Consider the following 12,272-nt stretch of genomic DNA (forward strand, 5'->3'; position numbering starts at 1 on the left):
AGGCGGCACGTGCCCGGGGCTGCAGGAGGCGTGGAGCAGAGAGCACATGCACGAGGCACACGACACATGTGCCCCTAAATGCTCAGGACACTCGGGTGTGGGTCACAAGTACCACGTGTAGCCTCTCTTCACACACGTGCATTTTACATGTAGGAGGGTGGCAGCCCGCTCGACACAGAGAGCAACACTGTCTCTGGCAGAGCAGCCGGTCAGTCACGTGCAGCCACGGGGGACACGGCAGGCCAGAGGGCCTCAGCCTCTCTCTGGGACGACTTCATTCATTCACTCACTCATTCATTCATTCATTCACTCACTCACTCATTCACTCACTCACTCATTCATTCACTCACTCATTCACTCACTCATTCATTCATTCATTCACTCACTCATTCATTCACTCACTCATTCATTCATTCATTGATTCATTCATTTGACCCAGGCGCCTCCGGTGTCTGCAGACCAGCAACACGAGGCTTACACACGAACAGTCCTGTCTGCTTTGGGCTGGGTGTCACACAGAAACTACGGACATGCCTGAGGTCACAGCTGGGCACACGTGCTCCTACTGTGTGCTGGTCACCACTCCAAGTCCCTCCCACACACCAAGGCGTACTAGGCAGAGCCCATGGCAGGGGGTGAGCAGGGCGCAGTGCGGGCAGGAGGGCCAGGTGCTGGGGGCCTGCATGTAGGTGGGGTGTAGGTGGGGTGTAGAGGGGTTGGAGTCCGAGTTCTGAAAAACCGGTCAGCAGCCAGTCCACGGGGACGGGAAACCAGGCGGGTGGACCAACACGCCCCGTGGGGCTGTGTGACACCTCGTCGGCTCTATGCCCCCCCCCCCACAGGCAGCAAGGCAGGGGCGCCTGCCCGGGGCCTGGACGCGGTGGGAAAGCAGCCAGGCGACCGCAGCGGCCGCGCTGGGAGGACGAGCCCCCGTGAGCCCAGCCACGCGGGGCCGTGCTTTGCTATCGTTGATTTCTGCGCACAGAGAACCCAGCAGGTCGCCTCTTTTCCACGCCGTTAGCGTCCGGTGCTCGCGGCTGGAGCGGGACGGGTCTGTCCCGGGGGCTCGGAGCAGCTGGGCTCCCTCCTCGGCCGTTCCCATGGGGGTGCAGGGGGGGCTCGGAGCCGCGGGGTCCTGGTCTGGTCGGAGGAGCATCGCAGGGGGCGCAGGGCACCACTGCGCGTCGCCCACCCCCGACCCCGTCGGACCGTCCTTCTCGGACGGAAGAAACCAGCTCCCCGGGCTCTTGAGGGACGCGGCTCCCGGCACCCCCCGCAGCGTCCACCTCCATGTCTCTGTCATCGAGGCTCCCGGTTCCCACTTTGACGTGGACGCTCTCCAAACTCCGACGGCAGGAGCGTGCATCTGTGCCGCGACTGTCCTCGGGAAACGGCCCGCCTCGCTCGCTCGGGGTCATAAGCCTCCCGCTGGACGCCGCGGTTGCACGTAGAAAAGTGCCGTGAGAATGTGCTGCCGTGGGACGGGCTGGGGAGGAAAACGCACGTGCACAGACCGTCCCGGGAGAGCACGCCACTCGAACGTCCTGTGAATGGGAACCATCTGCTTCTGGAAGGCTTCTCGGTTTCTTTTGTGGTTTTATTAAATATTAGAAATAGGAGAGAACAGCCGTGGTAGGCGAGGGATGGAAAAGAACACGTTTATATACTTTTGAAGTAATGAAAAATTCAATTACAAATTAGCCACCAAATTAAATGTGCCGTGAAGCACAGCGCCCGGGCGGCGGTAATCAAAAGGCGAGCACCGGACACCTGGAAGCGCTTTCTCCCCGAGAAGAAAAGTCGTAATAAAAGCAGTGAGCGCGTTCCCTCAAGGAAAAATAATAACACCAGCATATTGCTCACCACGTCGCTGGATAATCCAGAAACGAGTCCAAATTAAAAGGAGGCGAGAGCCAGAGAGAAGGCTGGCCCATGTGGACTCAGCACAGAGGCGCCCCGCGTCGCCCCCGCCCCCGGCCCCAGCCCCCGGCCGGCCCAGCCACGTCCACGTGACCGGGCCTGGCTCCTGCCTCCCTGTCAGAGCTCGTCACTCACGCTCCTCGCACAGTCCCACGGGCGCTGGGCGCTGAGCGCAGTCACCACGCCCTGTGTTTCTCCGTTGACGCATCGGCTTGTGTTTTCACTTGCAGTGAAGTCAGCGCGTGGAGACGCCCCGAAGCTGGGACGGTCGTTGGAAATGTCCCGTGTCCCGTGCTGGGTCCAGTGATTGTTTCACCTCCTCGTGGGTGTGACAGGGATGTCTCCGCTGCTTCGGGAGAGTCTGTGTCCGCGGGTGACACAGGGCAGAGTTTCCTTTAGAAAGTCACTTCTTGCCCAGCCGACGTGGCTCAGTGGTTGAGCGTCGACCGATGAGCCAGGAGGTGATGGTTCGATTCCCGGTCGGGGCACATGCCTGGGTTGTACGCTCAGTCCCCAGTGGGGACCTGCAAGAGGCAGCCGATCAATGATTCTCTCTCATCATTGATTTTCCTCTCTCTCTCCCCCTCTCCCTTCCCCTCTGAAATCAATAAAAACATATTTTTTTAAAAAATCACGTCCTTAGTTCAATCCATACAGTCCTCCCCTTATCCAAGAGGGATGCATAGCCTGACCCTCGAGGATGTCGGGGTCACAGGAAGTGCTGAGACAGGGGTCGTGGCGAGACAGCGATGGGTGAAGCTGCAGGGCCGTAGGGGAGAGGATGAGACCCACCACCCGGGTTTATGCTTAAAACCAGCTGAGAGCAGCTCCACCCACATGACCACCGATTTCAGCCTCATTGTATGCTCACCAGAGGCCCCGTGCACGAATTCGTGGACACAGGTGGTTGGCTGGCCGGCCCCGCCCCCGGTCGAACTCCCGGTCAAGGGGACAATTTGCATATTAGCCTTTTATTATATAGGATAGTAGTCATTTGCATCCGAAATGAGACACACACCAGCCACACACATACACACCAGCCACACATACACACACACTCACTGACACACATACACACAAACTCACTCCAGCCACACACACACTCACACACACACTCACACCAGCCACACACACACACTCACACATACACACAAGCACGCACACACACACTCACTCCAGCCACACACTCACACACACACACACACATTCACACACACGCACACACCAGCCGCACGGCTATGGTCAGGAGCAGGAGGCCAGACGAGCACAGATGCAGCCGGGCTCCCCTGCGGAACCTCCCCTTCCCGGGGGACCTGAATACTCCCCCTCACCGACCCCCCATTAAATGAGCCAATAGAGGGAGCCAATCCCGCTGAAGGGGCCGCTCTCCGCCTCGCGGCCTCATGATAAACTCACTTTCGCTGTCAACTCGGCGCTGCTCTTTCCACGTGACGCCCACGGCCCACGGCGGGTCCCGGCCTCGGTCCCGAGTCCCAGAGCCCCTGCCTCAGCGCCAGACCCTCCATTCGTCTACATAAACGTACATATTGTTTCCTACCCACAAGCCTATGGTACAGAGATTGACAGGAAGGAATAAGAAAGCAGAACAGCCGGTAACAGAGGTTGTGCGGGTGTGGCCGCCTTCTGCCAGAATGCCCGGCTTCCCGTGTGGGTGCTGAGGCCGTGCTGGGCCGTGGGGACCAGCCAGCAGCGAGTGGAGCTGAGAACGAGGCGGCCACGGTCCTGGGTCGGCGCCAAAGCGGGCCCTCCCACAGGTCTCCGCCTGTGACAAGTGCGCTCCTCTCCCTCCCCCCGGCATCTCCCTGACAACATCCACCCCATGCCCCATTTCCACGCTCCCGCTCGGGAAGGGTCGGGAAGCCTGAGGACAAAGGCATTTGCGGGGAATAGAGCTCCTCTGACGGTCACCTTCCCATTTAAGCAGAAGGACGCTCCGTTGGCATTTTCATGACGCTCCTCGGAGACACCCCCCGCCCCCGCGGTGTTGCTGGATTCCTATCTGGGGGCTCGGCTGTTCAAGTTCCTGGGCTGCACGGGCTCCTGGACTCGCGGCCAGGACTATTTGTCGGCGAAAACTAAAATAAAAACAGCTGCTCTCCACAGAGGTAACGTTTTCAGAAACCATTGGGAGATTCATACAAACACCGCGTTCTAGAATTTCCCGTGGAAGCTAGAACGCGAGGCACTGCGGGAAAAGGCAGGATCACAGACAGATCAGCTCCGAGTTAGTAACGGGAAGGGAATGGGAATGAGCAGAGAGCTCGGCAGATGCTGGGCCTTCTGTCGTTCAAGTCAAAGCGTCACTCGTAGTTTTAAAAAATACTTACATTGATTTCAGAGAGAGGAAGGGAGAGGGAGAGAGAAGCATCAACCAAGGAGAGAATCATGGATCGCCTGCCTCCGCACGCCCCACACTGGGCCTGTGCCCTGACCGGGAATCGAACCCTGACCTCCTGGCTCACAGGTCAACGCTCAGCCACTGGGAATCGAACTCCGCAGGCCGGGCTCCAGTCACATTCTTAGGGCCCGGGGCACTCCAGGACAAAAGGGGTGCAGGAGTGCACAATTCAGCGCCAGCACGCAGGTGACATGGGGCGCAGGGCCGACGATACCCCAACATTCTCTGCTCCCCACGCTGGCGCCCTGGTTACGTCACAGTGGCTGGAGAAGGCGGCAGTCCACTGTCCGGGGTGAACGTCTGCGCTCATGGTTCCCCATGTCCCACGGACGGCCATCAGGACGCGGTCGTCGGCGAGAATTCATTAAAGCAGAGAGGGCCTCGTGCAGGGAGAGCTCTGTGGGTGGGGGGCAGTTCACAGCTCCCTGTCCTGGGGGCTCCCCTCCCCCAGGCCCAGACAAAACCGCCACGAGCTCATGGACCTGGCCCGGGACTGTCGGTTCTGACCCAGGCATCCCGGACGGAACTCAAGGCCCATGGATGTGCAGACCCATCCCTGAGGCCTTCGCTGCTGCGTCTGGGTGAGCACCTTCGCGGCCTCACCCGAGAGCCGGCCCCTCCTGTAACCCGGTCGCTGACCACCAGGCACGTGCGGCCCAGGCGCTCACGTAATTCCCAGGCCTTAGGTCGTAACCCCGCGCCCCCCACGTTCCTGCTGAGGGCATCTCACCATCATAAGAACCACACAGCGGCCCTATCTGGTTTGGCTCAGTGGCTAGAGCGTCGGCCTGCGGACTGGAGGGTCCCAGGTTTGATTCAGGTCAAGGGCATGTACCTTGGTTGCGGGCACATCCCGAGTAGGGGGTGTGCAAGAGGCAGCTGATGGATGTTTCTCTCTCATTGATGTTTCTAACTCTCTATCCTCTCCCTTCCTCTCTGTAAAAAACTCAATAAAATATATTTTAAAAAAAAAAAGAACCACACGGCGGCCCAGCCTCCACGCGGTCGCCATGGGCCGAGAGCCCCACCTCACCCGCTCGCTGTTCGTATTGCTGAACAGGAGTTGGGTGATTGGCAGGAATGGCTCAAATGTGCATGATTGTGCGCTCGGAACCCTCCCCCTAGGTCTTCCTGGGAGAAGCGGGGAGGCGGAGGGCGGGGCGGGGCTCCCCTCCATCCCGGGGCCGGCGGGAAGGGGGCCTCTGTGCGCTCCCGCGGGGCCGCCTGCCTCCCGGCGTCCTGTGAGCTCGCCACACACACAGGGGCACATCCTGAGTGGAGGTACGATTTGTGGCTAAATTTGAAATCTCTTTTTCTGATTTTCCAATTGTTATAGCACGTTCTTCCACGGCTGGCTCGGTATAAACTCCAGGACAAAAGGTAGCCTTTGAGCAGCCACATTTCCGTGTGACCGTCCTGGACAGAGGTGATGGTGCCCCTGAGCCATACTAAGCACCAGCTAACTCAGCGGGGCAGGGAGGGGGTGCAGGGAGGGGTGCAGAGAGAGGGTGCAGGGAGGGGTGCAGGGGGTGCAGGGAGGGGGGCAGAGAGAGGGTGCAGGGAGGGGGTGCAGGGAGGAGTGCAAAGAGGGTGCAGGGAGGGGTGCAGGCAGGGGTGCATGGAGGGGGTAGAGGGGGGTGTGGAGAGGGTACAGGGAGGGGGTGCAGGGGGTGCAGGGGGGCCCAGACACTGGGCCCTGGGGCAGCAGAAGAAAGCCTGCACAGCTGTGACTGATGGCACCTGTCCCGCCCCATCGCCCCAAAGGGTGTCCCGTCGCCGCTTCTCTGCGGGGTGTGTGAGGCTGTGTCTGTGTCTGGGAAGCCGTGAAGTACACGGCGGTTGGTCATAAACTCCTGGTGCAATTGTGTGCTCAGCCCTCCCCACACGCTCCCTGAAACGGCAAAGCCTCCTCCTGCCCAGGTTCCTGCCGAGTGAAGGCCCTGACTTACAGAAACTTCCCATAATTCCGCGGGAGAGGTACCGAGTAGGTTGGCGCCAACAGGTGTGAGCTGACCCTGCCACGCCAATACGCAGGTCACAGCCACGAAACCGTGCCGTGGAAGTGCGGCCACGCACACACATGCACGCACACACATGCACACACACAGGGCAGGGTCAGAGGAGCGCCCGGGCCGCACCCAACCTTGAGCCTGAGACCCCTCGGTCCCTGAGACCCCTCGGTCCCTGGCTCCTCCGAATACCCTTCCCCACACAACGGACCAGACTGTGACACAAAGAGACAGACGCGCTTTCTCCCATCACCGCCACCTGGACCAGAACATCCCGGGCCGTGGACAACACGGCGTCTCCCTCCGGTGAGGTGCCGCTGACGCCAGAACAACAACGTGAGTAACAGCGCGAGGGCCGGCTCCCCAAAGCAACGCGGCATTTGGGGGTGTCAGCCTCCGGCACGCTCGCACGCAGTTTCCTGCGAGCCTCTCCCACGCTGTCACTGAGCCGCAGCAGCACACACGGCGGGCCGGCCCCGCGGATGGCGTGAGGCCAGCGTGTGACGGTGTCTCTCAGGCCCGGGGACACACGGCTGGCTTAGCGTGTTATTTTTTCTTTCTCACTCACTTCCTGAGTTTGTAAAAGAATTATTAGGTGCAGGGTTCACTCACTAAAAATATTTTTTCAGCCAATTTTAGGTCTTGGGTGACAAAACAGTTTTTAAAAATAACTATGTTTCCCTCCACGCTGTGCACCCCCAGGGCTTGCGAGCGGCCACCAGCCACTGGGTGTCAGATGGCGAGTTCCTGCTAATGACTGTCATCGTCCCGGCAGCCAGCAGCTCGGTCCTGGCCCCTCCACCTGAGCATGTCGGCACCGGACAGCCTTTCTCATTACAACCGCCCGCCCTTCACACAGAAAACCTGTCTAGAAGGAAACTCAAGTGCAAACGTCCCCACAGTTCACAGGAAGGAGCGGGAAGATGTGTCCTTTCTTACCGGTCTATGAGGGGATGTTTGCCTGTTTTAGGAAACCTAACCTTGGGATTGGATGCACAAACCATGGAACTTCCTTTTTATTATTAATCCTCACCCGAGGATATGTTTCCATTGATTTTAGAGAGAGCGGGAGAGGGAAAGACAGAGAGAAACATCGATGTGAGAGAAACACATCGATTGGTTGCCTCCTGCACGAGCTCTGACCAGGGCCCGGGCTGGGGAGGAGCCTGCAACCAAGGTACGTGTCCTTGACCGGAATCGAACCCGGGACCCTTTGGTCCACAGGCCGACGCTCTACCCACTGAGCCACACCGGCTAGGGCCACCGTGAAACCTAACAGATGATCTGATCGGTTTCCTCAAACATGAGTCGACACGGAAGGCTGCAGACCGCTGTCAAGTAAAAGCGGTCTGAGTCACGTATCGTTTTTGGTAAAATAAACGGAAAACAGACCATTGTACAGGCCGCTCTCCTGCAGTGTGGGGACGCTCAGCCGCCGAGCCTGCGGCGAGTAACAAAAATAACCCGAGAGCCACTGGGAAGGAGCGGACACGACCGCTTTTCCTGTGCAAAAATACACACAAACCGGAGCCACTTCTTTCTTGTTTGTTTGTTTTTTTGGCCAAAGGAAATATTTGGTCCTTCCCACGGTGGCCTGCAGTCCTCGCAGTTACTCCCAAACACTCAGCACCCCAGACCCCGGCCCTGGCGCAGCTCCGGCCCGGCCTTCCGCCGGGAACGGACTTAGGAACCGGGGTTCAGAGTACCGCGGGGTGGCCCAGTGACTCCCCACGCGGCCCGGCGGCGCGGAGTTTCTGGGATCATAAGCAAACACAGGCGAGAGGATCAGAAATCAGCCGACGGGGTCAGAGGGCTCCGTCAGCGACCGCAGACCTACCCGGGCACCGGGGCGTCTTGTGGGCCACGGCGGTGCCGCTGATGGGCCTCCCGTTGGGTGTGACGCACCAGCAGTATCCCGTGTAGCTGTGACACTGGACCTGGAGGGACAGGACACAGCGGTCAGGGCGGGGCCTCGCCGCACAGGCCGGCTCTCGGACCCCAGTGCGAGAGGGATGCCCGACCGGATCCCGCGCACACACGCCACCAGAGGCGCTCACCCAGGCCCGTGTGCGCCGGACCCCACGGCATCTGACCCCTGCCACCTGGAGGGCAAGCCCAGCCCTCACCTTACACACGGGGAAACTGAGGCTCCGGGGTGTCGAGAGACCTGCTCGCTCCCGGGTGCCCAGGGCAGAGGCAGGGAGGAGGCTGGCATCGCTGTCAGTGGGGGGCTCTTGCCATCAACCCCGCCCCCGCCCATGTCCCTCTGGCGTCCGTCCTGCCCCGTCTCCCTCCAGGCCAGACAGCCCGGGGCCCCTCCCCAAAGCTCCGGCCTCTCTAATTCTCTCTCCCTCTCCCCCCCCCTCCCTCTCTCATCCCCTCCTCTGTCTCTCTCTCTCTCTCTCCCCCCCCCCTCCTCTCAAAGGTCAAATGCTGGCTATAAAACTGCCCAGAGTTCTCCCTGCACCGATGGCCCAGCAGCCCCTGGGTTCCCGTCGCCCCGCGAGGGCTGCTCTGTCTCGGACGCTCTCCTTAGTGAGGGACGGCAGCGCTGACGACAGTCGTGGCCGCACTGCAGGGCGGGCACCGGGCTCCGGGCGCCGCCTCTGACTAACGACAGCCGTGGAGTCAGGACCCACGGAGCAGCCTCGAGCCCGAGGCCGTGTGGCCCTGAGGCTGGCCGCACGGTGATGAGTTAGATTGGAACTGGGGTCTCAGCCACCAGCAGGTGAGGGGTGCCCCAGACTCACCGCAGGCTGCCCAGCCCCGTTCACACCGGAAGGGCGACGTGGAGCAAGGCCACGGGGCACCCCGCCAGGAAGGAGTGGGACCCACTCACCACCCACTCCTGCGGGTGAGCCCTGTCAGGGACGGGTGCCCACGTGGAGGGGGTTCCCCAGCTCGGCCCCCGCTGCCCCACCATGGGCAGAGCACATGCCTCGCTGTATGTGCCATCCTCGCTCCCCTGCCCACCCCGTACCAGATGTAGAGCGTGTACCTGCTGTAGAGCGTGTACCTGCTGTAGCGTGTGTACCTGCTGTAGAGTGTGTACCTGCTGTAGCGCGTGTACCTGCTGTAGAGTGTGTACCTGCTGTAGCGCGTGTACCTGCTGTAGAGCGTGTACCTGCTGTAGCGTGTACCTGCTGTAGCGTGTGTACCTGCTATAGCGTGTGTACCTGCTGTAGAGCGTGTACCTGCTGTAGCGTGTACCTGGTGTACCTGCTGTAGAGCGTGTACCTGCTGTAGCGTGTACCTGCTGTAGCGTGTACCTGCTGTAGAGCGTGTACCTGCTGTAGAGCGTGTACCTGCTGTAGAGCGTGTACCTGCTGTAGAGCGTGTACCTGTTATAGCGTGTGTACCTGCTGTAGAGCATGTACCTGCTGTAGCGTGTACCTGCTGTAGCGTGTACCTGCTGTAGAGCATGTACCTGCTGTAGAGTGTGTACCTGCTGTAGCGTGTACCTGCTGTAGAGCGTGTACCTGCTATAGCGTGTGTACCTGCTGTAGAGCGTGTACCTGCTGTAGCGTGTACCTGCTATAGCGTGTGTACCTGCTGTAGAGCGTGTACCTGATGTAGCGTGTACCTGCTGTAGAGCGTGTACCTGCTGTAGAGCGTGTACCTGCTGTAGCGTGTACCTGCTGTAGCGTGTGTACCTGCTATAGCGTGTGTACCTGCTATAGAGCGTGTACCTGCTGTAGCGTGTACCTGCTGTAGAGCGTGTACCTGCTGTAGAGCGTGTACCTGCTGTAGCGTGTACCTGCTGTAGCGTGTGTACCTGCTATAGCATGTGTACCTGCTATAGAGCGTGTACCTGCTGTAGCGTGTACCTGCTGTAGCGTGTGTACCTGCTGTAGAGCGTGTACCTGCTGTAGCATGTACCTGCTGTAGCATGTACCTGCTGTAGCGTGTACCTGTTGTAGAGCGTGTACCTGGCTGTAGGTGCCGTCCTCGCTGCACTCCGGGATGAACACCTGCTGGAACTCCTTCCTCGCCTGTTCCTGCGTGTACTTCCGCTCGGCCACACACCGGGACACGTCTGCAGGAGGGAGCAGAGCAGCGCGGTTACACACCAGGATGAGGCAACGCCCGAGACACAGGCACGTGGAGACGCAGGTGCGATGGAGCCGGGGCCAGCCACCTCAGCTGGGGCGGGCGAGTGGCCACCCAGGTCCCCAGCGAGAGGCTGGCTGCTCCGAGGGTGCGTCCTCTCGACACCTAAGGAGCCGGGGCAGAGCTGGGAGAGGATTACTGGGTCGTCCCGGGGACACGGGACCTGCTTCATGGCAAACGAGGGAACACAGCCGGGTCCAGTCGGCGTCTCCTCAGGTCTCAGCGTGTCCATTGGAGCCCACGGGGTCCCGTCCACAGGCCCAGCGGGAGGGAGGGAGCGGGGGCCCCTGGGGCAGGACGTTCTGGCCCACAGCGGGGTCCAGGCCACCCCCCGGAAACACCATCGGGGAGCACCACGGGGCTCGGCTCTGTGTCCGCGTTCCTAGACCTCGAAGATGCCCAGCTCTGCCTCTCCCCCGCCCATCAGTGAGCGCCTCCATTCAGCCTGCCCAGCCGCTCAGGCACCGCCTCAAAGCCGCCACGCCGGCCGGCCGGGTGGCTCAGTGGTTGAGCGTCGACCTAGGAACCAGGGGGTCAGGCACACGCCCGGGTTGTGGGCTGGATCCCCAGTCGGGGGCGTGCAGGAGGCAGCCGATCAGTGATTCTCTCTCATCACTGATGCTTCTAACTCTCTCTCCCTCTCCTTCCTCTCTGAAATCAATAAAAAACGTTTTTTTAAAAAAACTGCTAAGACACGATCGGAGGCACAGCCGCGGGCCTGCTGCTCCTCAGGACGCCACCCCCGTGACTCAGCAAACAGTGGAAAGGAAAAGTCCAAAAGCGCCGACAGAAAAACGCTGCCGAGACCCGGCCGCAGCGCTCCAGCCCGCGTGTCCTCTCGGGTGCTGATGGTTCGTGTCCTCCATTGAGGCCTACGGATGGCTGGTCACACCCTCACCGGAACGGAGACGGTGATGTTGCCATAACTACGCCCGTGCCCGGGGGACTGGAAACATCAAAGTCTCCGGTTGTCTGACCGCGGTGCCGGGCACCGGACACTAATGCAGAATAACACGGAGAGAGAAAGACACCTCAGCACATCTAACCCTGCTCTGCCCACGAGGCCGGGGAGGGGTCAGCAGGGCGAACCGTGGGGGCCGGTGAGCCCAGTAAGGGAGGCCAGCGGTCCGAGGAGGCCCGCCTCGCCCCACGGCTGCGCGTCCGACCTACGCTCCTGCCGGCAGGAGGGAGGCCCAGCCTGATGCTGGGGCCAGACCCCAGGAAGAGGGGGGAAGGGCAGGGCCCCCCTCCCCCGACCCCCACGCGGCCTCCCGGTCCCCGCCGCGCCTCGTGCCCACGGACACCCTCACAGCGCTGGTTTTCCTTCTCTGGGCCCCGACCCTGGAGCCCGTTTGAATTTTAAAACTTGAAAAGAACGCTCTTCCCGAGTTGTCTCAAGTGTTTCCAGATTTAAATAACCGGTTGTCTGGGTCTGAGAGGCCTGTGGGCTCCGAGCCCTGCTTCTCCCAACGCCCCTGCCCAGCGGCTCCAGGGCCGACCGTTCCGCTGCCTGGCAGTCAGACTGCTGCTGCCAGGAGGTGCCAGCCCGGCACCAGCCCCGGCCCGGGGGCTTCTGGGAGCTCCAGGCGTCCCTGAGCGGAGCGCAGACCCTGCCAGGGGTGGGCAGCCCGGCCGCGCGCCCCCCCCGCCCCCGCCCCCGACAGGCTGGTCCCTCGGGGGCTCCTCCCTGGTCCACGCTGGCGGCCGGCCGCCTCACACGTGTGGTTTTACCGCGCTCTGTGTTTTAGCCGCGGGAAATCACTGCCTGCCGGGCCGTCCTCCTGTCCCGGGGCAGCCTGCGGTCTGACCGTCCA

General features: G+C 61.1%; 1 protein-coding gene across 2 annotated transcripts in view; it reads right to left on the reverse strand.

Moving 5' to 3' along the window:
* SMOC2 (SPARC related modular calcium binding 2) overlaps positions 1-12,272 on the reverse strand; it is a 71,275-nt gene that overhangs the window by 35,102 nt on the left and 23,901 nt on the right. For both annotated transcript variants that reach the window (XM_079781568.1, XM_079781567.1), the window contains exons 3-4: positions 10,278-10,384; positions 8,186-8,285 (exon numbers count right to left, since the gene is read on the reverse strand). In XM_079781568.1, coding sequence (XP_079637694.1) covers positions 8,186-8,285; positions 10,278-10,384 — 207 coding nt within the window. The remainder of the gene's footprint in view (positions 1-8,185; positions 8,286-10,277; positions 10,385-12,272) is intronic.

The sequence above is a fragment of the Cnephaeus nilssonii genome (assembly GCF_951640355.1).
Source record: "Cnephaeus nilssonii genome assembly, chromosome: 9".
NCBI classification, from domain to species: Eukaryota; Metazoa; Chordata; class Mammalia; order Chiroptera; family Vespertilionidae; genus Cnephaeus; species Cnephaeus nilssonii.